A 23,193-nucleotide genomic window follows, 5' to 3' on the forward strand; every position below is an offset into this window, starting at 1 on the left:
TCGACTCCCGAAGTGCATAGATCTATACTAATCAAACCCAGAATCACTACGTGATAATATCATCAAAATACATTGCGGCTCTGCCAATAATGGATTTGCAACATATTGACAGCAACCACGATGCCTCAGTCGAAACGACTCAGCACAGATGGCAACACTCAGATACACCTACATTCCAGACATCAGTTCATATTGTTTTGGTTCACCATGGAGTTTGCTGTATCGGTCAAAAATGACAAGACGGACGAGGCTAACCGTATTGCTATCACAAAAAGACGCCAAGCCGATATGCGAATTTCATCCCAACATGATGTCCGCGGGAAGAAGCAAAACGGATCCCTAACCTATAATCTTTTCCCTAGTCCCGACAGCTATCTGAATCTTATCTATTAGGCCTATAGGGCCTGATTGTTATGTTAGGCCAGTCAGGCTACTGAATGAGGCAGAAAGAGGACCTTTTCTTTTTGAACTGGCTAATTGTGATCCTAGTCTGGGTGTGCAGATCAGGTTTATCCTTGCAAGAAACTCTGTAACCCACTGCGGATCTAAAGTGGCCAGACAAGTCCAGATGATAATATGATTCTATATCCTTCAGGCCTACCGGTTCTTGTAATAGAGTTTAACAAAATTTATCTGCCGTTCGCTAGTCTAGCATTCCCCCTGTTTGTCGTATCCATCGACAAACGTCACTCGCTTAGCTTCAGACTTCATCTAGACAGACTGGACTTATACACATTATAGCTTTAGGTTTCAATATAAATACTTTGGTTCTACTAACCGCTTCCATTTGAAAGACAAAGCATTCTCACTGACACACAGACAATACGCTATACAATCCATCGCCATCATGCTTGCTACACCGAGCCTGTCCAGCTTCGACAAACCCTCTCTTCCATCCTCGGAAGGAGGTGATCCCGCCCTTGCAGCTCGCCTGCAACCACTGTATTCGAGGTTTCTCACGGATCTTGATCTACAGCCGGAATATAGACGTCACGAAAGCGAGAAGCTTATGGAGGAGGTGCTCAAATTTGCGAAGAGTACCGGTGTACCTCATGATCTCAACTCCCATTCCTATCAAAGTCTCATGGTTGGATACACATACGCCGATGTAAGATTTCTTTCCCTTGTATCGACTGTTTCAAGAGCTCACACCATTTTCAGAACTGCCTCCCATATCATGACATGGAAGTCAAGGTTTATGTAGCCATCTACACATGGCTGGCAACTATTTGCGATGACGCCGAGGCACTAGGCATTATTGATGATGTTCAATTGTTCGAACAACGCTTTATTCTCGGAGAGGAACAGCCTACGGTATGTTTACTTTATACTCCCAGTCTCAAGTCTCAAAGGCTTCAATGTCAACAAAAAGCTAATCAAGATGCTTAGGTCCTCCTCAGGGCTTTTGCCGACCAACTCAAGCTCACCTATAAGCTGTACCACCCACTTGTTGCGAATCTGATTCTTTGCTCCTCTCTCAATCTACTCACTTCTACATCGCTTGTGGCTCGCAAGGGTATTAAGGACAAGGGTGATCATCCATCAAAGGGAGGCAACTACTTCGCCTGGTACATCCGGGAACGGGATGGCGTCGGTGAAGCCTATTCTTGGTTTACCTTCCCCAAACGGCAATTCCCCAACCTGGACATTCCTATCGAAGCTATTGAAGATATGACACGATTCATTGCCTATCTCAATGATGTTTTATCGTGAGTCAGCCTGTCCTACTTGGAGCGCTTCCCTATTGACATATCTATCAGATTTTACAAAGAGTCCCTGGCTGGCGAGACACACAACTACATCAACACTACGGCTGCGTATGAGGGTGTTGATTCGGATGCTGCGCTTCATAAAACTGCTCAAGACACCATAGACTGTGCCCGCCGCATTGAGAGTGTTCTCGCAGGCAAGGGCGAGTATGAGAAAGCGTGGCGACTTCATGCATCCGGATACCTCCAAATGCACGTCCAGAGAGGTCGCTACAGGCTTGTGGAGGTGGGTGTTGGTGATGCGCCAGATGTGCATGAAGTCATCAAGAAGATTTGAAGGCTATGACAAACCAGATCTGAGCAACATACTAGTCACATTAGTTGAGCGAGGAGACAAAAGCAGGGGGGGAAGGAGGAGAGTTTCATTATATCGTGGTAGGATCAGGGGCCAAATTTGAGTGGGAGATGATGTATTGATACTTGTAGCCAGCTGTTACTTGCTCTTGGTCAGGAGCCAAGATACCTGAACTACCTAGCTAGCTTCATTTAGCATATTATATTGAGCCCTATTACTTCATCCGCCATCATCATTGTGATTTCGATTCAGAGTGTATTGTGAATTCTGAGGCCATGTATATGATACCGTGAGGTCTGGAAACGGTTGGATTCCTATCACAGTCCTAATCAAAGTACATCATGGTTGTGATTTCAGATTCCCACAATTCGATAGCTGTCTGATAAAAATTCCGACCCCTCAGTACAGCATATGTATCTTCATCGCTGCCCGGCAATGGCAAAGAAATAGTGTCTTCTATCACCTCTCCTGAGCTCGTTTCGTGCGTTTCTAGGATGCAGCTGATCGTCTTCAAATTGGGCATGTGTGCGTGAAGGATCTCCATAATGTCCGGCAAGCCATGTGATGGTGATGGTGGCTGGTGTTTATATTCGTGGAAGGCCCTCCACCCGATTTCGAAATGAAGGACATGGTCCCACCCTTGGATTTTGATGCGACTTGTCGTTATTCGGAAGTGTAGGACGTCACGGAAGGTATCGATATATAGCACATCAGTATCTGGTGTGAACCAGACACTGAGTCCTTTCGTCGTTGAGAAGAAAAATCCTTTTCGTAGCGCAGCTCCCCGGGACTCGCGACAAACTCTGAGAGCGACAGGAGAAGGAGGAGGGTATCTAAAATGAAAGAAATGTGTATCCGGTCCGTCGTCTTTTTCGTCGATTTTCGTAACCTCGAATAAGCGATTACTCGGGAGGGTGAGGGCCCAGATCATATCTCGTACTTCTGGTGGGAGTCGATGAAGGGGAAGCTGCTGTAGAGGGCGAAGAGACTGCGACGACTCGTCTTGAGAAGACATTTTCATCGATCGCTGGGTTGGTTGTGAAGATGAAATGATGTGGTAGACGGTGTGAGCGAGGGATCTTGAGGATGGAAGAGAGGAAGTTTCAGGATCAGATTTTTATTTTATTTTATTTTTTTATAATGGTTGGCACAACTTTAAAGACAACTTTAACTTCGGCTGCCTTCGATCAAGAGTCATACAAAGGATGGCACGAGAAGATTCCTTATATTAAGGTTCATTAGGTAAAGCTAGGTAGGCAGCCAGCAAGGAGAGTAACATAAATACCTTTTTCTCTACTCTCTCCATAGGCTTTCTCTAGAGCCCGTAGGCGACAGATTCAGAAGCCCTCCGCAGGAGATAGCTTTCGGCAAGGCCTCCAGAGGATCCCCGGAGGATATAAATTAAATTCCCTCTATGAAGAGTGAAGAAAATAGCCTCTCTTTGAGACCCACAAGGAAGAGGCGTAGAAGGAAGAGATGAAGCAGGCCGACTAGGCATCTCCATAGCAGCCAACGTCCGCAGTGGCTACTGTCGAGTCAGTGCCTCCAACATGCCTTTCAAGACAACCTGAGGACTATATAGCAAGGGGTTGTGTTTCCATTGTGAGCCTATGCCTGCGCTTCGTAAATATACAACGTACTATTATGTTGATCCGGCAATAGATAAAGCCTCAACTTTCCATCTTCCACACCAACATCCATCGGGTTCTGCGTCACCCTGACTCCCAACTCGCTCTCCATCTCGATGGGCACTTCGGTAAGAGGAATCATAGTCTTGATATCCACCAGGGCAATACCACCGAGATTATACCCGCCGATGGCCGCCACTCCCGAGCAGAGCATAACACTCTTGCCATTGTAAAAACCGCTGTATCCAAGCCATTTGCAGTCTTGGTAGTCGATAAAGTGGCCGGGATTTTGCACGACCTTTTCTGGGGGAGGGGATGCGTCGCAGCCTGTTTTGGCAGTTCGGAGATTCCATGTTGATGCTGTTCGTGAACCCCAGTTGAGAGCCGTGATAACATTGGCGCGAGTGTCATGGACGATGCCACCGAGATGATCACTGTAGCTGAGGACACGCTCTGGAACAAGTGTCGCTGGGTTTGTTCGATAGACGTACGCAGTACTGTTTGGACGATACTGCGCAATGGTTCCCCAGATATACTGACCATCATAGTCAATCCCTCCATTATGATACTCATCGTCTCCCTCTTTCGTAATAGTCGCGTCAGCGATCATATCTCCCTTTCCATTATAAACCATTAAATGCGCCAATCCTGCACCAGCACTTCTGTCTGTCCCGTTGATGATCTTTCCGTACTTTTTCGTAGGCTCTGTCCAGTGTCCTGAACTAACCACATATCGATCATGGCCAAGCCGCACGATCCCCTCGGGTTCAAAAGTGTCTCCTTGAAAAGTGATATTTTTGATACTCTTCCATGTTGTAGAACGGCTGAGTTTCTGGAAAGCATGGATTATATCTGGACCATCAGATGCTGCATGGGATGGTGGTAGTGGAGTTGGAGCCAGGGGGTCATCTATGTGAATAGTGAGGTTGCGCGCCATGGCCAGCGCTGGACAAACAACGATTGAACTTGTAAGCTTCATATCCGTCGTTCCAAGATTAAGAAGAAAATAAATCTGTGGTGCAAAGATAAATATTGTCATTAGAATAAGGAGGGGAAGGGCGACTTTGAATGATGTGCTGGAACACCATGGCTGTCCTTCATTGTCTTTTAGCCGGCGGCGATTGGTCTGAGACTCCATCTCGAGGCATGCTTATCATCAGAATGAATGCGATGATAATGCAGCTGTGAGTATCGGCGGTGATGGTGAAGGATAATGGAACAAGTTGAACCTACCCAATGGCTCGGCCCTGTCACGTGGAGACTGTCGATCCGGCAGATGAGATGAGGCGGCGATTCTTGGGGCTCTTCGGGGTTCCGGGGTTCCGGGGCTCCATTTTACCGGGAGTCATTAAACTCTATTGAGAGGTGGTGGTATTTTTAGATTACTCAATAACAACTTCAATGCTTGAACGCTACACTTACAATGATTCAAGATTTTCTCAGTGGCAAGTCTTTGGTATACATTACTAGTAGAGTAACACCGTATCAATACTCTTTATGGGATGTCTTTGTAGCCGTGTGTTCGTCCTGACTCTCGAGGTTCCAAGAACAAGCAGAGTATTTGTGAACAACCTAATTCAGGCTTTGTGTGGTGATGAACATTATTTTAAACATATAAAAATAAAAACTCTACTGCCAATAAATAAAACATATCCCCATCTGGATACTCACCATCTGTGATACCCATACTCCCAAAATAAAACCACAAACACCCAACGATGGCGCGATGGAAGATCAGAACTCGCTTCCTGGTCATATCCGACACCCATAGCCAAGAATTCCCCGACGACCGCAAACCCTTGCACAAAGTCGACGTAGCCATTCACTGCGGCGATCTAACCGAAACATCAAAGCTCCACGAATTCGAGTCCGCCATCCGTCTTCTCAAAGACATCAACGCTCCTCTCAAACTTGTCATCCCAGGAAACCACGACTTTACCCTCGATACGCCCACGTTCAAAAGAGCAATCACTGAAATACCTCCGCCCGACATCAATCTAGTAGAGAAGGAATATGGACGATTTGGAGAAGCAAGACGCTTGCTGAAGAGTCATACGCACGAGGGTATTGTGTATCTAACAGAGGGTGTTCATCATTTTGATCTGGACAATGGGGCTCACCTTGTGGTTTACGCCAGCCCATATACTCCTTCTGATGACTGCTGGGGATTCCAGTTCGGCCCTTGGATCGGCCACGAACGGGAAATAACCGAGCAAGTCGACATCATCATAACACATGGTCCTCCAAAAGGTATCCTCGATATAAACAGTCGCGGAAAACACATCGGTTGTCCAGAACTTTTCGACTTTGTCGCTCAGACAAAACCTCTCATGCACTGCTTCGGCCACGTGCATCGAAGCTGGGGCACAGAGTTGATCAAATGGAGAGACCGCAACTCTGAAGAAGCTATCGATATGGATGAGTCTGTCACGATCGGGGTTCTTGATAGGTTTAGTCCCAGGAGTTGTGATAAACTCATGGTTGCTTGGCAGAAGGAGAATAAGAGGATGAGTATGGAGGATGCGAGGGTTATACCCACGAAACATTGTGCACAAGACGAATTGCCGATTGCGCCAGGAGTTCATACTCTTTTTGTTAATGCTGCTATGCAAGGGTCGGGCGACATACCGTTCAATTATCCATGGTTGGTAGACCTTGATCTTCCTATAACTTAACAACTAATTCAACTTCTCACTCGCCGCTATTTTGCACAAATACTATGCAGTTAACCCGCAGCTATGGTATTTAATGCTTATCGATGTTATCCTCGTGCTGCTTCTAAACATCGACACCAAAACGCCCTGCTAGGTCTTCACCCAACACCTCACCCAAATCAGGCTGTGACCAAAATCACAAAAAGACGACCATAATAGAACAGGAAAGAAAAGAGTCGATCACACACGTCATATGTACATATCACCTGCTTCCCACCATCTCCGAAAACGCTCACCAATCACGCCTGCATCTGCGTGTCCATCAGCTGGCCTGTTCTTACGACCCGCGAGGCTTTCTGCGCGACTACCAACAAAATGTAACCCTCTGTCTCAGAATAGGTTTTGCTTTTGATGATGAATGTGGTCGGCCCCCGGCTTGGAAAACGCCTGGAGGGTTTGTCGTGATGGTTGATGTGGAGATACAGTCAGGATCAGAGATATATAAACTGACAGAATTCTTGCAATTTTGTTCAGTCTTCACCAAGATATTTTTCTCTATATTGAAGCATCGAGTTTAAATTCAATTGAGAATTATTTTATTTATCGCGGTCCCCAAAGGCGTTCCCGGGCGTCCCCAATCGCAATACCGCTGATACCCATTCGGCCATTCTCAACCATGGAACTCTTCAGTAACGTTGTTATAGAACGGGATTTCCCAGAAGAGAGTAGGTTGATCAATTGCCTATGCTTAACACGATCCTTCTAACGGCGGAACCAGAAATCAAGTCCATCTTGAACCATTCACAACAGGCAACTGGGCATCAACATTACGTCCCCGATGCTTTCACCCATCAACCTCAGGACTATTATCAGAGTCCTTCTTCATCAGCCGGATCCACAAGCCGTTTTGATCCAGGTCTTTACCACGATGATCATTCCGCTTTTTGGTCGCAAATCTCCCCAAGCAACTCTTCCTCTACCTCTCCCAGCTCTCAGACCTAGTGTGAGAGTTCAGCGCGTAGTTATGGTCTCGACCAGGGATCAGAGGATCTACAAGCGGGATTGGTGGTGGACAGTAGCAGTTCGGAGATTGATTGTGCCAATATTCGGAACGAACATAGAAACGAGAGTACGTGATACAATTTTCCCAATACTTCAAGATGACTAACAGCTACAGAGGAAACCACATGCTGTGGGAAGTCATGGAAAGAGGGCACGCACTACAAGTAAGTCAGCTCCCAACTTTCCGCTCTTCTCTAACCCATCATCAGCAAACACTACAATCGCGTACATAACCTCAGATACAAATGCGAAAGCTGCGCCTTTGCAGGAGCGGATAAGAAGGAACTCCATCGCCACTATTGGGTATCCCACAGAGACTGGGCGGAAGCAAACAATATTCCTGACATAAGCGGGAACTGCAAAGGATGTGGGAGGACTTTTAGAAGAAAAGATCGCATTCGTCTCCATCTGAAGCGTTATCCCTCATGCCGTGAAAAGCTAGGGCTTTCAGAACAAGAGTCCTAGCTTTGCACGACACAAGGGGTGTCGTCTGAGGTAGCGACGAATGCGATCTTTTTGGAGTTATTGGTACTTGGTATTGTGTTTTGCATGTAACGCCTGTTTATTCCCTAGCTTGTCTATCTCTCTCTGTCTTTTCTCAATCGCAAATCTTACACTATGTATCCCATGCTCTGATTCCTGAGTTTCTTACAATGGCCAAATTTCCTCTCTGTGCCAACTCTAGCATTTCTTGATACAAACGACTCTTCAGTCCATCCTGAACAAAATCCAATGTCAAATCCAACGATTAGATGAACAACTACCAGTCGCTCTCAGGGGTGGTCTTTTCATAATCGCCCCAGTCGATGGGAGAGTCCAGACTGCACTCCCACTCGCACACCTCCTGGGACTCAACAGGCTTGACCTTCTTGGCAGCTTCGGCACAATTGACAGATTTCGGAAGCTCCTTCAAGTACTTGACCAAAAGGTCAGGGTGGAGGGCGATGCCTTGGAGATTCTTCTCAAGCTCCTCTGGGGGGGAACTGTCGATGATAGCACGAATCTTGGTAGAGCTGGGTGCATCTGCAGTCTGCTTGCTCAGGTCGCTTTTGAGGAAGCGGACAATGCCATTAGGCTTGTCATAAACCTGCATGCAGACCCAAATGGTATCCAGGTTCTGCATGGCCTTGGTGACGGCTTCGTCGATGACTGTCTTACTGTTAGCTGGCATCTTCTCTGTGTTTGATGAGAGACGTACCTGATTCTGGGGATCCCTTGAGCTTGGCTCGGATTCGCTGCTCGATGGAATATCGATCAACATTGAGCTTCTTCCAAGGGGTACAGCCTCCAATTTGTCGGAGGGTAGAAGGGTAACGGAAATCGACAGCACGTGAGATGTCGGTCGTAATGGAATTGGCACAGTCCCATCCGCTGGGGCAGTAGCCCCGCTCCGTGTTTATGATGTCCGGTCCTTGGAGTATGACGAAGCTCAACTCCATGCCTTTACTGCGTACCGCGTTTGTAAGGCGGGATCTAAAGACCCGCCAATCTTCAGAGCCGTCATAAATCCAGGCCCAGTCGACGGGGATGCCGTTGCCACGCCAAAGCTTGATGCGCTTCTCTTTTGGGAATACCATATCGTTGCCGCGGCGTTCCATCTTACCCTTTACGCTCCCGTCGCTGCAGGGGACGATGATAGCAGCGACCAAGTTGAGGTCAGCACCCGCATTCATAAAGGTGTACTTCAAGAGGTTGAGGTGGCCTTGATGGGGAGGGTTAAAGGATCCTGGATAGAGTAGGATGTGGTTCACGCCTTGGGGTCGAAGAAGGGGGGGATCTCGAGCGGTACCATTATTGAATGGTCGGTCAGAGGGGTTTGAAGACTTGTCGTCGGCGGGAATGAGCCGCTCGATATAGTCGGCGAGTCGTGGAGATGGCATGATGTATTCGCGATGGTTACTCTGATGGAAAGTTGTGTAGAGGTAAGGAGTGAAGATATGGAGGATGGAAGGTGAGGATGAGTGAGGGAAGGTGAGGAGGAAGGAGATGAAAAAGGAAGATATAAACTCGCAGAAGAATAGTATATTAAGGTCCCACTATTCAAGCAAACAAACAAACGGTGATTGCATTCACCTAGAGTGTGTAAACGCTGGTTGACGGTAGTTGTCGGAGTGTGCCAGGTGCTTGACGGATTGTTGGCGCTGCAAAGAGCGTGTAAGATGAACTCCTCTGTCTGGTATCGAGGGACGATAAAGAGTAAGTCTTGAGTTAAAGATAGCTTGTAATTTTTCTTTTAAATTTTTATGTGTGTTTTTACTGTTCTAACGTCTAATATTTCAACGGTTGAGCTATTCTGTAGATATGATACAAAAGGGGCTTTGTTTTGACACAGCAGTCGGCATCAATGGTCGGCGAAAACAACACAACGACGTCTTTCATCTAGGCTCCCCAGATTCATAGTAACAATGACATTTTAGCACCTTGTCTACACGCGTTGTGTTTTTCCCCGACTTTTTGTGCTGGGTCGTGGTCAATATAGGGAGAAAAGGAAGACCGTTGGCCCCCCGGACAGCATAGAACAAGTTGAGGCAACTACAACAATGGGCATGGCAGAATTATCGGAAGACATCCTTTATTCATTTAGTCTTTTTGTATAATTTTATTGTTTTATTTGTCCAAAAGGCTGTGTTCTTCTTTATCATGTTCCAGGGCATGTTGTTCTGGACTAGTCTAGTACTCGCATGTGAGTATCTATTACCCAGGTAGCTTGCGACTGTAACTCGTCCATATTGTTTGGAAATTTCGGACCACCGAGATATGAGAATATCCAGAAAAAAGGCGAAAAAATGGAAAAGAGCAACAGTATATCATCGCGCGTGTATATCATGCATCTTATCGTGTCTTGGATATTTAGTTCACACAGCCTGTCGACATTCCGATCTGTTGTAGGGTAAGCACATGGCGAAATGGTAGGGCCGTCGTGACACATTCCATGAACAGGTATATGAACAGGGTACAAACAAACACACCGCATTACTAATAATAGAAATCATCAATATTCAGCTTTAATCATGGGTGTTCCAACATTCCCTTGTATTAATTATCTATATGTTATGCTGATATTCACCGACGCTGATCTCCCAAGCGCCCCCCATGCTCTGAGTTGATCGTGATTAGCACACAAAGTCAATAAGCCTCGGCCGATCATGACAGAAACGGTCGCTGAACCCTGTCGGTATCTGAATCAAGCAAAGCACGGAGATGGTTCGTCGATTCGAGGGAAAAGCCGCAGGCACGAGCTGCATAGATCGACACGGCACAAAAACACCACGATTGACGGTCTGAGCACGACATGAAATACGATGAGAAACGGATGAATGCATAAAAATGAGATTTTGCACAACAAGACTCTATCTGCATTGTCTCAGTCCAATGTTGGGTTGGCTATCAAAAAGTGAATTACTCTGTGGCTTGCAAACAAACTGCCATTTCAGCCAGATCATGTCTCAGAATCCAACCAAGCGGTGTAATTAAAAGAGAAAAAGTAAAAAAAGGTTTGTTCCGCACGAGAAGGAAGTATTCTGTTGTACCATATTCAGAACAGGGGGTAGAGGTATGGGGCAACGTCACGTCACGACAAGTCATGGGAGAAGAATACAACATCACAAAGAACCCAAAGAACATTTTCTCCATTCTCTCAGCGACAATGACAACACATGATGACCCCTGCTTGTGGGATGGCATTTCACTTTGTTCCTATTCGCCCATTGGATCGCGGCCACGGCAGACAAGGCTTGGGGCGAACTGGACCTAGTTTAGTGGGAAAGCTTTTTGTTGGAGATTTTGGTTTGGGTTTTGTCTGGCTCTGGCGTCATTGTAATCATGATCTGACTTGTCATGGAGGACTGTATGTGAGGGGTGTTGCTGTTGAGTGTTGTTGATAGTTACAAGATGAGCATGTCAGTCCAAGATAGAACCAACGTGATGGTACAGCAAATAAATGACTTGTCGCAACTTCCAACAGCTCCCCGTAGCACAGCTGTTCTAGCTCCAACCAGCTTTAGGTACCTACCTAAGCTTCCGAGTCAGTCGTTTCTGTTGGTCCCTAACCGTCCCTGTCTGTCTGCATGTCTATCTGTCTGTCCGTCCGTTGGGGGGAAGGACAGGACGGCGTTACCCTTTTAAACCCAACATGCAAAAGTCAAATCGTCCTTGATTGAATTGGTCCTCATGGGAAAAACAGGGTCTTTGAGGACTCCTCCATCGTGTGTGTGTGTGTCACTCGCTCATCCATGTCTCACTTCCCACTTAGCGCCCACCGCTCTGCTTTGCTTTCCCCCCTCCTCTTTTAATCCTTGTCGTATCTGCATTTTTTTTCTTTCTCCCATGATGCATACGTATCGGTACAGTGAGGATACAAGTTTGATTCAGGTGTAACGAGGGACAGAGGAACAATAAATGTTTCTCTTGATCACGTCTGTTTATAGTTGAGGTTGGTCTGTATTGTAGTGGTGATAGTGATTGTAGTATCGTTTGCTACCATCTTGAATTCCTCCAGTATCACGGTCTCTCTGCACGTGTCGCATTCAGTGTGTGTCCCGTCCCTTGCCTTGCGTTGCCTTGACCTATTGAATCTGGCTTGCCGCCGCACCTTTTTTCGTGGTCGCATAATCACGGGTAGATCAGAGACTGAGTCGGAGACTGAATCCCAGTAAAGGTTATGTAGTAAATCAGACCAGACTGGGACGTTTGCAGATATTCTTTAACTGCATCTCAAGCACTCTGTTCTATTCTCTTCTCTACAACCCCCAACTCTATCCAACATAGCCTACAACGCGCTGTCACAAACCGATCCGATCTGACTCGACCAGTATCCAATAGTGGACCAGCTCAAACTGACTGGCATTTTTCTCTCTATAGAGATTTCCTGGGGGTGGAAAAAAAGGCGAAAAAGGCTTGGGAGTGGATGCCCCCATCTCGTTCCATTTGGCTTAGCTCAAGTCGCTGGAACCTGAAGCCGAAAGGGAATTTTGGAGCTAAAAAATTGGCGCCATGGATCCACGGCATCCGTCCAAGCTTCCACTTTCAGTTCCTGTTCCAGTTCAGGTTCCAGTTCCAGTTCCTGCCACCAACAACACTACTATTGTTTCTCCTTTCCCTCCAGCTACAGCTAACACAGCTGAAGCTTCACCACCTACAGCAGCTTGGACGTGGTCTTCGCCTCCTCCTACTCCTACAGTTAACCGCCTCTCCGTCAACATCCCTTTTCCTCGCAGCGCGACGACGACACCTGTATTTATTAACTGGGGTTCCAACACGCACACGCATAGAGATACCCACTCCCGCACACCGTCTTATGACATCGCGCGCGCCGAGTCGCATCCGCATCTACAGAATTTCACTTCGCATCAAAACCCTGCATATGCCGCTCCTACTTTTGCCCAGCGACGATCCTCCGACACGACTTTTTACTCTCAACTCGGACGCCATATAAGCCACCATTCAATCATTGCGCGTGCAAACAAACCAGTCTCAAGAACCCTTAATCGCGAAATGCCGCCGCCCACCTCGCCTCCCCAGCCGGGGGCGAAACCGCCGCAACAAACTCAATCCCAAAATCAAAACCAAAATCAACAGCCGCACAACATGATGAGCTACGGCCCTCCCCCGCCGCGAGCACCTCCCGTCGCTGTCGGCCCTCCCATGTCGTTTCCTTCCGGTCGAGAACTTCCAGGCCTCGGCTCCATCGCAAGAACTGGCAGCAGCAACAGCTCCATGTCGATATCATCCATGCTAGGTGGCCCGCCGCCCGCTCTTCGTGAATCGCAACCTCCGCCGTCGCATTTTCCTCCTCATTCAGCCGCCTCTGGACCAGGCCCCGGCTTCGCGACCGCAGTTCACGCCTCACCACGAATGCATTCGGCCGCTTCTGACTACCCACCTTTCCGTCGACCACATACTCCCGATCACCAGCGACCCTACGAACCTAGAAATTCACCACCCGGTCACTATACCCCCGAAGTCCCGCGTTATAGCACGCCTTCTACCTACTCAAGGCATCCTTCAGGCTCTGCAGATCACGCAAGAGAGCCTGGAAGGTTACCGCCTGGGCCTCCTCCGCGACCAAGTAGCCAACCCAAGGCTTATCAAGGAATGCCTCGACCGATGGAAATGGGACGGCCACCTGGCCCTGAAGAGGCATACGGACGACGCGACGAGATGGGCCGACCTCCGCCTGGCATGGAATACAACCCCGAACGAGTTGGCCTGCGACCCAACCCCTACGAAGACCGCTATAGAGCAGAACGCGAACGAATGGGCGAAGTTGAGCAGCGCGAGCGCGAAAGAAGGGAACGCGCATATTCTGGCAGCGACTCGGGAAGACACTCGATACATCCTGGTGACTATGGTCACCGCGAACCTCCTCGAAACCCTTTACCGTACGGCCGACCTCCAGATCGCGACCCCAGAGAACGAGACCCGCGTGACCCTCAGGGCAGGGATCCTAGAGATATCCGAGAGCGAGATCCGCGAGATGGTCAATGGGGTCGCATGGGCGCTGACCCCAGCTATCGAGCCCCTATGGATCACCAACGACCGCATCCCGACTATCCACCTTCTGCCACGCCGTACCCTCCTCATGGTGTTGCTTACCCAGGTCCTCCACCCGATCGATATCCTCCATCCTCGCACCCTATGCCAGGCCCGCCAGCCCAAGGCATGCCCCATGGACCCGCACCCTATGACTCTCCCGATCGAGCTCGAATGACTTTAATGCATGCACAACAACAACAACAACCCCCGCACCGAAGACCAGAAGAAGGTGGCCCCCCACCACCAACCATAGCCTACAATGGAGCTCCTGGTCCTGGTCAACTCGAGTCTCCCCGACACCGCAATAGCGACGATGCGTCAGTCCCCAATGGTCAGCGTAATTTGTTGGCCATTCAGGAGATGAACCGCAAAGGAAGAATATCACCACTTCCCCAAGCTGTGCAGGGTGCGCAATTGCAGCAGCCTGGCCCAACTGGTGAGCCAGGAATCAAGAGCGAATTTGGCCGCATGTTTGCAGGTATTGGAAATGGAGTCATGGGTGTTTCAAGCCCCATCACGTCTGCTGCCATGCCTTTTACAACCGCCAGTTTGGCCAGGCGCGAGGATCCTGAAAACGTGACACCTGATTCTGGTCCCGAGGCAGGAAGCAAGGGTACTAAAGGCAGGAGGAGAAAACTGAAAGATGATGAAGGCAAGGGTGATGATGAAAGTTCGGGACGAGTAACTCCTGCCAACAGGGCTAAGCGTCCCAAAACTCACCAACATCAACATCACCACCATCATCAGTATGTTGGTCTCCCGTTTCCTCGTGACTTTACTGATTATCCCAGCCACGCGCATCACCACCATCACCATCCAGCTGACGCTGCCCCGTTGAGTGGTGTTGTGCCCTTCAAGAACTTCAAAGCAGGCGCCCCCACAAACGACAAGGGTCTTCCTGTTCCTCACCACCATCATCCACCACGGGCCATGCATCAGCATCAGCACCCGCAGGTGAAACAGCCTGTAGTCAACGCCCCGCCGATTATACCACCCAAAGCAAAGACTATTGTCAAGTCAAAAGCAATTTTGGATTCGGTGTCGGATCGACCTAGACACCATCTTGGAGATTTCATCTATGAACCAGGATTGAAAGCCAGCAGATTGGTGCCAAACTATCCCACACATCGGGCTTTTGCTTCAAACCCCAAGCCTCTACCCTGGGAGTTGATTAAGAACAAGGAGAACTGTCTGTTGACGGTCAAAGTGGCTCGTGTCCACTTGTCATCTGCTTCGAGAGAAGAAATCACCTCAAGGGGCTACCTCTGGGGTACTGATGTCTACACAGACGACTCTGATGTCGTCGCCGCATGCATCCACAGTGGATGGATTAAGGGAGAATGGACCGAAGAGGTCGATAATTCGATTCTGGACATTGATCAGGGACCCGCCGACAAGCGACGTAAGAAGCCTGCGACCTCGACTGTGGACCTGGATTCAGAAGGTCTTATCACCGCCCCTCCCACAAGCGGACCGATGCCGATACCCGTGCGACGTGATTTGCATGTCAATATCCTTATTCTTCCCCGTTTGGTCAAATACGGCGCTTCTACCAGACACGGCATTACGAGTCGAGAATTTGGCGGTGATTATGGTCATCGCCATGCGGTCCACGATGGTATTAGCTACATGATCAAGAGTGTACGATGGGTGGAGAATGGAGCACAACCACAAGCTCGGCTTCGAGGCCAAGCTCGACGTGACCGCATTCGCAAGGCCATGCGTGAGGTTAAGAAAAGTCTCAATGTCAATGGTATGGAAGCCATCGAGGAGAAACAAACGAATGGAAAGTTGCAAGGCGGCATATCAGCTACATGGAGGAAGAAGGATCCTGAACAAGTCGAGCCAAAGACCCAGGAACAGGACGTCGAAGGCGACAAGGAAAACAGCCAGCTTACTACACACGATAGCGAAGCACAAGAGGAAGAAAACGAGGAGCAGACCAAGGACGTGGAGATGAACGATGCTGTCGAGGCCCCCGCCGTAGAGGCCAAGACGGATTCATGAAGCAGTCACGATTTTGTCACCATACCATAAAAGGCGTTGGTGTCATTGCATTGCAGGGCAAAGAAGCCGAGGTCTTGTAGCATTAGAAATACCCCCTTTCAGGTTATGATATAACAAGTTTAATAAAAGGCGTATGCCTTGTCTATAAGTTGGATATGATACACTTTTGTACAATTTTATTGCCGTCTGTGTCGCCACCGAGGCTTGTTGTCCGTGGTTTTGTCTTAAAAATCCGTCGCTCGTCCGTTGTAAGACCAATCGCTCTCCCCGCCCCATCGAAGAGGGTCATTCTTGGGCCCTCCGACCTCTCCAGTCTTGGGATTCACATCGCCCTCAAACTCTGGTGGCGCACCCCGGAAGTAGCCCACGTTCATATCATCATCCGTTTTCTTTTCGGGTGTAGTTGTATGCTTGATCTGCGATGTAGCAGGTGTAGCTCCCGTGACCTCTGCTGTTTGCTCTGTGGGCTGGAAAGCAGACGATACAGACGCTGCGCGCTGCAGACGCTCGAATTCGGCTTGGTCTTCGGCGGGGAGCTTTGGAGGACCGGGGCGGGATTGGAATGTTGATGAGGGCCGGGGGGCTACGGGAACCCGGAGGCGGGGTGTGTAGCGGCGGGTTAAAAGGCGGGACATTTTTGGTGTTGTATGTTTGGTGGTGTTGGAGTTGGCGTAATGAGGATTAATTATTGGGTTGGGATAAGAGGCAAAAGTAATAGAGTGATGATGTAGATCGGGTGAGAGACGGGCCGAGGTTAGATTGGGATCGGGAATTGGTGGGGAATGTTCCGGGGAGAGATAGAAGGTACGTACTGTTTGGGTATGGGAGGTGGTGATGGCTTCATTTTTAGATGGGGGATGCACCAGTTGTCTCGCTGTTAGAAACCCCTGCTGAGGGAAACAAAAGAACTTGGGTATTGTAGCATTGGGTATGCCATATCGAAGGTCTATCTCTAGAGGCTCTCTACTAAGAAATTTTGGATGACGTTTTGGTAATACCCTATAGAACCGGGCATCACTGTAATGCCAACGAGTTGCCTGAATTCACTCCAGAGCAACGTAAAACAGCCAGAGAAGCCAAGCTTTCAGATACCCGCCCGCATACTGTCTCATCGTGTCATATCAACGGCACAGCAGCCACTTCGGTCGCCGGATCGGGTGGATCTGATTGCACGTGGGATGGGAGCCTGTTCCTGGGGATTTCAACATGGGAATGCGTGTAGTATTGAACGGTGGGTTTTAGGTGTGGCGTTTGATGGTGTGATACAGGTTCGGTGAGGGAAGGATTGAGATGATGACATGCAGATTTGAACATTGTATTATTTTAATCTGTTCTTATATCTGTTGCTTGTTGATAGTTGGAAGGATATGGAAGAAGCCGTGTTGAAGTTACTACACTCGGGACGTTGACGAGGACTATTGAAGCTTGGTGGTTAACAACTGGGGATAACTATATGAGACTCAATTGACTGACATCTTTCAGATTCGCCTAAAGATTTGCCCATGTTTTCTTTCCTTTGCATCATCTCATTGACTCCCCCATCGAACACGCGGCTCTTATTCCTTGAACACCTCGTGGTTGATCCTCATAATATCATTGGCTCCTCAACACCACAGCCCCCCATCACCATCATGACCCCAAACCTCTCTTGATCAGCTCTCGGTCTTTAATTAGAGTAATCGCCTACGAACCGCCCCTGTGTCAAAAATTAGGTCTTCCCCAGCTAAAAAGCCAAGATCGACCTCGCCTATCGAATCACAGCTACGCAAAGACGCACACTCAAAACCGTTGAAGCTTGGGCTATAGTCTAACCAGTTTCTTGGGTTTGAGCCTTTAAAGACATTGTCTGCCCCGCCTGTCTTGCATTGTCGCTACCTTGATTTGCATGTCGACTTTGATCAGCTCTTGTTGAAGACTTCACTTGTCTATCAATCATGGAGTGAGATGCTGCTGTCGTGGAGACGCGGCACTTTGTTTATCTCCCCATAATTCTATACTATAATACTCTACTTCTACTCGATGGCGACACTTCATCAGTATGATTACATCTTTGCTCTGACTGTCATATTTGCCTGTCTCGATGCATGGAACATTGGTACGTCCCTGGTTTAAATACCCTGGGCTATACTGACTCTCTAGGCGCCAACGATGTGGCCAATTCTTTTGGAACATCGGTCTCCTCGAGATCCCTCACCATGAAACAGGCCATGCTCGTAGCAGCAGTCTGTGAATTCAGCGGAAGTGTATCCGTGGGATCGCGAGTAGCAGATACCATCCGCACAAAGATTGTCGACCCCCACCACTACGACAGCTCACCCGGTGTTCTACTATTGGTCATGATGTGCACCATCGTGTCATCCTCGATCTTCCTCACTTTCGCAACACGACAAGGACTTCCTGTTTCGACGACACATTCTCTTATTGGCGGTTTAGTCGGTGCGGCTACGGCTTCGATCGGTATCCAAAAGGTTAGCTGGGGATGGCATGGGGTTTCGCAGATTTTCGCAGCTTGGATTATTGCGCCGTTGATCGCGGGATGTTTCGGATACGTGCTGTTTCTCTGCACGAAGAAATTCATCTTGACCAAGAGGACTGCCGTGAAGAGAGCCTTCTTTTCCATCCCAGTTTACACTTATCTCACTGTTGGTGCGCTGACGATGCTTTTGGTCTGGAAGGGGATTCACGTAATTAACTTGTCTACGCGGGATACAGTCATTGCTATCTTTGCTACCGCCACCGGAATGACTTTTCTACAGGCTATTTTTATCCTGCCCTTTCTATGGACGAGGATTATGCATGAGGACTGGACTCTCAAATGGTATCATGTCTTTCAGGGACCGATGCTTCTATGGCGAGCACCACCTCCACCGACACCGATTGGCTTTACGAAACCCAGTATCAGAGATTATTACCAGGGACATCTCACGCGTGAGGAATTGAACTACATACGGACCTCGGAAACCCTTCTCCAATCCATCCAGACACCGAATGGTGAATTACCTGATCTCGATCGAGACGACGAATGGATCCTCCCTCCGCCAGCTCAAACACCACCCAAGACCCCACCGAATCGATTTGAACGACGCTCTTCTTCCGAGTTCGTACCTCCTTGTCCGGAAGGCGACTGGAATAGCCCCCGCGTTTTGGCATGGAAGGTGAACCGTGTGCTGCTTCGCGGCCTGGAGAAGGATGTCGTGGCGATGCAAAAGCGGAATAATATTCTCAACTGGGACTTGGAGGACATGCACGCCCGATCAGCTCATTACGACAACCGCGCAGAATACATGTACTCAGCCCTCCAGATCCTCACCGCCGCAACAGCTTCGTTTGTTCACGGCGCAAACGACGTCAGCAACGCAGTAGCGCCTTTCACCACAGCATACCAAGTATGGTCCAGCGGTGGCATCCCAGAATACATCGAGATCCCCATCTGGATCCTCGCGGTAGGCGGAGCATGTATCGTGGTGGGCCTCCTCACATACGGCTACCACGTCATGCGCACGCTGGGCAATCGTCTAACTCTGATATCACCCAGCCGCGGGTTCTGCATGGAGCTTGCGAGCGCAGTGACGGTGCTCATGGCGACGAGGCTGTCTCTGCCCGTATCTACGACGCAGTGCATTACAGGGGCGACGGTGGGTGTGGGTTTGGCGAATGGCGATTGGAGATGCATCAACCCGAAGCTTGTAGCGTGGATATATCTTGGGTGGATGGTCACGTTGCCTGTTACGGGGGTCATTTCTGGGTGTTTGATGGCGCTGATTATCAATGCGCCGAGATGGGAGGTGCAGAGCGTGTGACGATAGCGATGATACCTTTTTCTTTTGACGAGACTGGGGTCTGTTGTTCACTGTGTATGTGTATAGCCCTAGAAGTCTCCTTAATCATAGAAGTGTCCAGTATACAACTCGACATAAAAGGTCTCCCTTCTCCCTTTGTTGCTTGGAACTATCGCAAATGTGCCTCGCACAAATGGAAATGTCTTTTGCAGTCACTCGTGACGTTTGAGATTACCCGGGCTACAATACACAAGGGACACGAAGCCAAGACAAACGCCAATCACAACCTTGTCGAGAGTTTAATTCCCAATCTTTTCTTACGGGCGTTTGCATTGATCATCCAAGTGTAGCAAGACGAGCTCCAACACAAACATCTACCTCCACTCCCCCAATGCTAGTCTGACATCAAGCCGAAAGCAAGAATTCAGGCCGCGACAAGTTAACCAACCGGATGTCTAGCCCATAGATCCGAGCATGTTTGAAGGTGTAGTTGTCCGTGCCATATTGACTCAAATGCAGTTGCGCTTGTTTCCGTTGTGAGGCTGTTTGGTTGGCTATCTTCTTGCTGTCGCCCGCCTACCCTGCAAGTTATACTCACAGTATCCGCGCTTGGGTAAACGACAGCAAATAGAACATTAATTGGTCGTGGGCAATTTGCAAAAAAATTGTGTATGGGATTTGATTGAACTGGCAAAATGGCCGTCAAGCTGTATGGCTTCATACAGATACGCAACAAACAAATAGGGCATCGGCCAAGCTGCCATCCACTTACCACTATTGCGACCATTTGCCTGTACCAAGAAAAGCAAAGATCTCTCATGATGGAATCTCGTATTGGAATCATGAGAACACTTGGGTATTGTCATAATGACTGACAACATTCATGAGTTAGGCTGGGATACTTTGGCCAGACTGTTAGCTTTGCCATTACTCTGGCCCCAACAAGGTAGATGTTGTCCCATCCTGTCGTATCAGCTTAAAGAAAGGTCTGGAGCTTGTGAGGAGACTTGCATACAGTAGCCGAGAGAGGGGAAACATAACGCAAAGCTCCGATTGCATGACCAGTGTCGATACAGCTCCGGACATACCATCCCGATTGTATCCAAGTGTGTGAGAGGCAATTGGACAACACCTTTTGGAAGCTTACCCTGATGGCCGGGATTGTGTCGTAAGTTGTCGCCGTAGTTGCGAAATATCATGGTCGTAGCATCATTGATCAGAACAACACAAGTTGGTCATAGCAAACCTTTCCATCTTGTCCCTTCTCTCAACTCAAGGAAGATGAATGACTAATCCTTCGAATTTCGCCTACTTATACGGCCTGTTCTCCCCTCTCAGATCTTGTTCAGACAAGCACCACACCTCCTTCATACCTACTTCATACCTACTTCATACCTACACCTGTCTATTCAGTTATGCCTTGGTGCGGCTTAGCCGTGCTTTGGGGTTTAATGAACCTCAGCAAGGCATCTGATGACTTGGTACAGGCTCACACCTTCTTTCTTCTACACTGTTCTATTCAGTCTTGTCCTGTTGTGGCTCGGCCATGCCTCGGGTTCGATGAGACTCAGTAAAGCAACTGAAGACTGGCTATACCATCGTTCTACCTCGGCATGTTCGAATGAATGACACCGAAACTCGACATGCATGACATGGACCAGTTCGCATTGTTATTGTTCCATTTATGCTCATGCTAACTGTTGAACAGATCATTGCCACGTCTTTACCTCGACATGCTCGGAGTGACAACACGAGACTATATATAGTATGGATCAGTTAGTATCGTTCTCGTTTCGTTTCTGGTTACCTATGCTGACTGTCAAACAGATCATTAGTACGTCCTTGTGAAGCGACATTGGGAACTAAACACCGCATCGCATCGCATCATATTCCCGCCATCATGCTTGAACATGCACCAAGGTAAGACACCGTAACTCTTCCAACAATGAATGTAACTCTACACTAACCCATATCTGTCTCTCCTGTAGTGTTCGCATGTCTGCTATATACTAGACCCGTCCAATTATGCACTGAACTTTCATTTCCACAATCAATACCCCGGAAATGTCGCAAGTCTTCTCAACTTCGACACAGCAGACTCTCCTGAGCTGTCTCCAAGCATCCATTAGTCTCACGATAGTCTGAGAGGGTACTTCTCGTGCGGCCGCTGGGACGACGAAACATATTATGTCGTGGGAGGCTGGCGGCCACTGAGGGAAGCTATGTATAGGCTACACGTCGATGCTATCAAGTTCCTCTTGATTCATGGGGCAAACCCCAACACCACTGAGGCTGAGGTCGCGTCAGGACAGACCACCACTCCTCCACTAGCCTATGCATACAGGCGAGGCCGTGAAAGTCGTATGAATGTAGCCCGAGCTAAGGCTCTGTGTTGGAACGACGAATCCTACTATGTTGTCGGAGGGTGGCGACCTATGAGAGAAGCTATATACAGGCTATACATCAGGCTGCACATCAGGCCGCACATCGACGCGGTCAAGTCTCTCTTGATGCACGGTGCTGACCCCAACATGACTGAGGTTCTCAAATACCCCTTCATCCAGGTATGAAACAGTGCATCTCATTCCCTCTCCCACTCCTGCTCCCACTCCACGCTCCTACTTCTCTTCATCAGCTAGATGATCAGGGTCTTCATCATCTTGAGATAGCTGTGTCGTACCAGCACTTGTTCTCTTTAAGTACTGAGGTGCCACTGCCCTCAACGAGGACACAAGTACTGCAGTTACAGAACGCAGGTAGATGGAAACGAAACAAAACATTGAAAGGTACCAGGTAACTGCGCCTGTGATATTGGTGAGACAACCACCTTAGCAAGAAGGTGTGTTATTTATGAGCCATCAGCTGACCAGCAGGGTCTTTACTAGAGTGGCGTATTGGCTACCGCATCTTGCCATTGACCTCGTAACCTCTGTGTCTTTGACTCTTTTCCGTGGGAATCGCTATGACTAGGCCGGCGCTCCTTTGTCGACTCACTGGGGTAGAGATGAGGCACCTACCAACCTCTTATGCACACCTTGTAAGTCGCGATCACCCCAGCAAAGCACAACTATACTAACACCTCAATCCAAGTATGACTCTTCTCCGTGCGCCAGTTATAGGTGCCTGCACATCCGGCCTATCTCTGCCTTAAGAACCACCAATATGGCTGTTGGCTCACTGCGCGTTGTATGACAACCCAGTGAGATACCATTGCAAACGAGAATGCTTCGGACACATTGCATTCAAGGCCGACTTGGATCATGTGGAGGGTGATCAGAACATACTGTTGTAGGTTGATCTACACCTCTGTAACGGCAAATCATGTCGTTCCTCTATCACTCTGCGAGCCTGGTTGGTGTATCGGCAAAAAAGTGGCATCACTCAACGGAGCATGGATGCGTTACCCTCACAGTCTGTTTCTACCTACTTATACTAACACTGGTGCTTAGATACGCGTTATCTTGC

The 23,193-nt window shown here is 48.6% G+C and overlaps 9 protein-coding genes across 9 annotated transcripts, besides 3 other annotated features; 5 read left to right on the forward strand and 4 right to left on the reverse strand.

Annotated features, from left to right (window-relative positions):
* Positions 1 to 847: 847 nt before the first annotated feature.
* Positions 848 to 2,046, forward strand: FPSE_07410 (uncharacterized protein; the record flags this gene model as incomplete). The annotated part of the gene is made up of 4 exons (XM_009260528.1): positions 848 to 1,108; positions 1,162 to 1,314; positions 1,390 to 1,709; positions 1,761 to 2,046. The coding sequence occupies 4 exons, from the start codon at positions 848 to 850 to the stop codon at positions 2,044 to 2,046; spliced, it is 1,020 nt and encodes a 339-aa protein (XP_009258803.1).
* A 343-nt stretch (positions 2,047 to 2,389) lies between these two features.
* Positions 2,390 to 3,079, reverse strand: FPSE_07411 (uncharacterized protein; the record flags this gene model as incomplete). Its single annotated transcript, XM_009260529.1, has 1 exon — positions 2,390 to 3,079. The coding sequence occupies one exon, from the start codon at positions 3,077 to 3,079 to the stop codon at positions 2,390 to 2,392; it is 690 nt and encodes a 229-aa protein (XP_009258804.1).
* Positions 3,080 to 3,177: 98 nt separating this feature from the next.
* Positions 3,178 to 3,206: a repeat region.
* Positions 3,207 to 3,672: 466 nt separating this feature from the next.
* On the reverse strand, positions 3,673 to 4,629 carry FPSE_07412 (uncharacterized protein; the record flags this gene model as incomplete). Its single annotated transcript, XM_009260530.1, has 1 exon — positions 3,673 to 4,629. The coding sequence occupies one exon, from the start codon at positions 4,627 to 4,629 to the stop codon at positions 3,673 to 3,675; it is 957 nt and encodes a 318-aa protein (XP_009258805.1).
* A 781-nt stretch (positions 4,630 to 5,410) lies between these two features.
* Positions 5,411 to 6,367, forward strand: FPSE_07413 (uncharacterized protein; the record flags this gene model as incomplete). Its single annotated transcript, XM_009260531.1, has 1 exon — positions 5,411 to 6,367. One exon carries the CDS (start codon positions 5,411 to 5,413, stop codon positions 6,365 to 6,367), a length of 957 nt encoding a protein of 318 aa, XP_009258806.1.
* Positions 6,368 to 8,168: 1,801 nt separating this feature from the next.
* FPSE_07414 (uncharacterized protein) lies at positions 8,169 to 9,288 on the reverse strand (the record flags this gene model as incomplete). Its single annotated transcript, XM_009260532.1, has 2 exons — positions 8,169 to 8,557; positions 8,607 to 9,288. The coding sequence occupies 2 exons, from the start codon at positions 9,286 to 9,288 to the stop codon at positions 8,169 to 8,171; spliced, it is 1,071 nt and encodes a 356-aa protein (XP_009258807.1).
* Positions 9,289 to 9,327: 39 nt separating this feature from the next.
* Positions 9,328 to 9,407: a repeat region.
* Positions 9,408 to 11,463: 2,056 nt separating this feature from the next.
* Positions 11,464 to 11,499: a microsatellite.
* A 901-nt stretch (positions 11,500 to 12,400) lies between these two features.
* FPSE_07415 (uncharacterized protein) lies at positions 12,401 to 15,949 on the forward strand (the record flags this gene model as incomplete). Its single annotated transcript, XM_009260533.1, has 1 exon — positions 12,401 to 15,949. The coding sequence occupies one exon, from the start codon at positions 12,401 to 12,403 to the stop codon at positions 15,947 to 15,949; it is 3,549 nt and encodes a 1,182-aa protein (XP_009258808.1).
* A 224-nt stretch (positions 15,950 to 16,173) lies between these two features.
* Positions 16,174 to 16,584, reverse strand: FPSE_07416 (uncharacterized protein; the record flags this gene model as incomplete). Its single annotated transcript, XM_009260534.1, has 1 exon — positions 16,174 to 16,584. The coding sequence occupies one exon, from the start codon at positions 16,582 to 16,584 to the stop codon at positions 16,174 to 16,176; it is 411 nt and encodes a 136-aa protein (XP_009258809.1).
* A 1,384-nt stretch (positions 16,585 to 17,968) lies between these two features.
* On the forward strand, positions 17,969 to 19,749 carry FPSE_07417 (uncharacterized protein; the record flags this gene model as incomplete). The annotated part of the gene is made up of 2 exons (XM_009260535.1): positions 17,969 to 18,044; positions 18,089 to 19,749. 2 exons carry the CDS (start codon positions 17,969 to 17,971, stop codon positions 19,747 to 19,749), a joined length of 1,737 nt encoding a protein of 578 aa, XP_009258810.1.
* A 1,879-nt stretch (positions 19,750 to 21,628) lies between these two features.
* On the forward strand, positions 21,629 to 22,920 carry FPSE_07418 (uncharacterized protein; the record flags this gene model as incomplete). Its single annotated transcript, XM_009260536.1, has 6 exons — positions 21,629 to 21,648; positions 21,869 to 22,292; positions 22,364 to 22,484; positions 22,522 to 22,567; positions 22,699 to 22,765; positions 22,819 to 22,920. The coding sequence occupies 6 exons, from the start codon at positions 21,629 to 21,631 to the stop codon at positions 22,918 to 22,920; spliced, it is 780 nt and encodes a 259-aa protein (XP_009258811.1).
* Between the last annotated feature and the right edge of the window lie 273 nt (positions 22,921 to 23,193).

The sequence above is a fragment of the Fusarium pseudograminearum genome, chromosome 1, assembly GCF_000303195.2.
Source record: "Fusarium pseudograminearum CS3096 chromosome 1, whole genome shotgun sequence".
NCBI classification, from domain to species: Eukaryota; Fungi; Ascomycota; class Sordariomycetes; order Hypocreales; family Nectriaceae; genus Fusarium; species Fusarium pseudograminearum.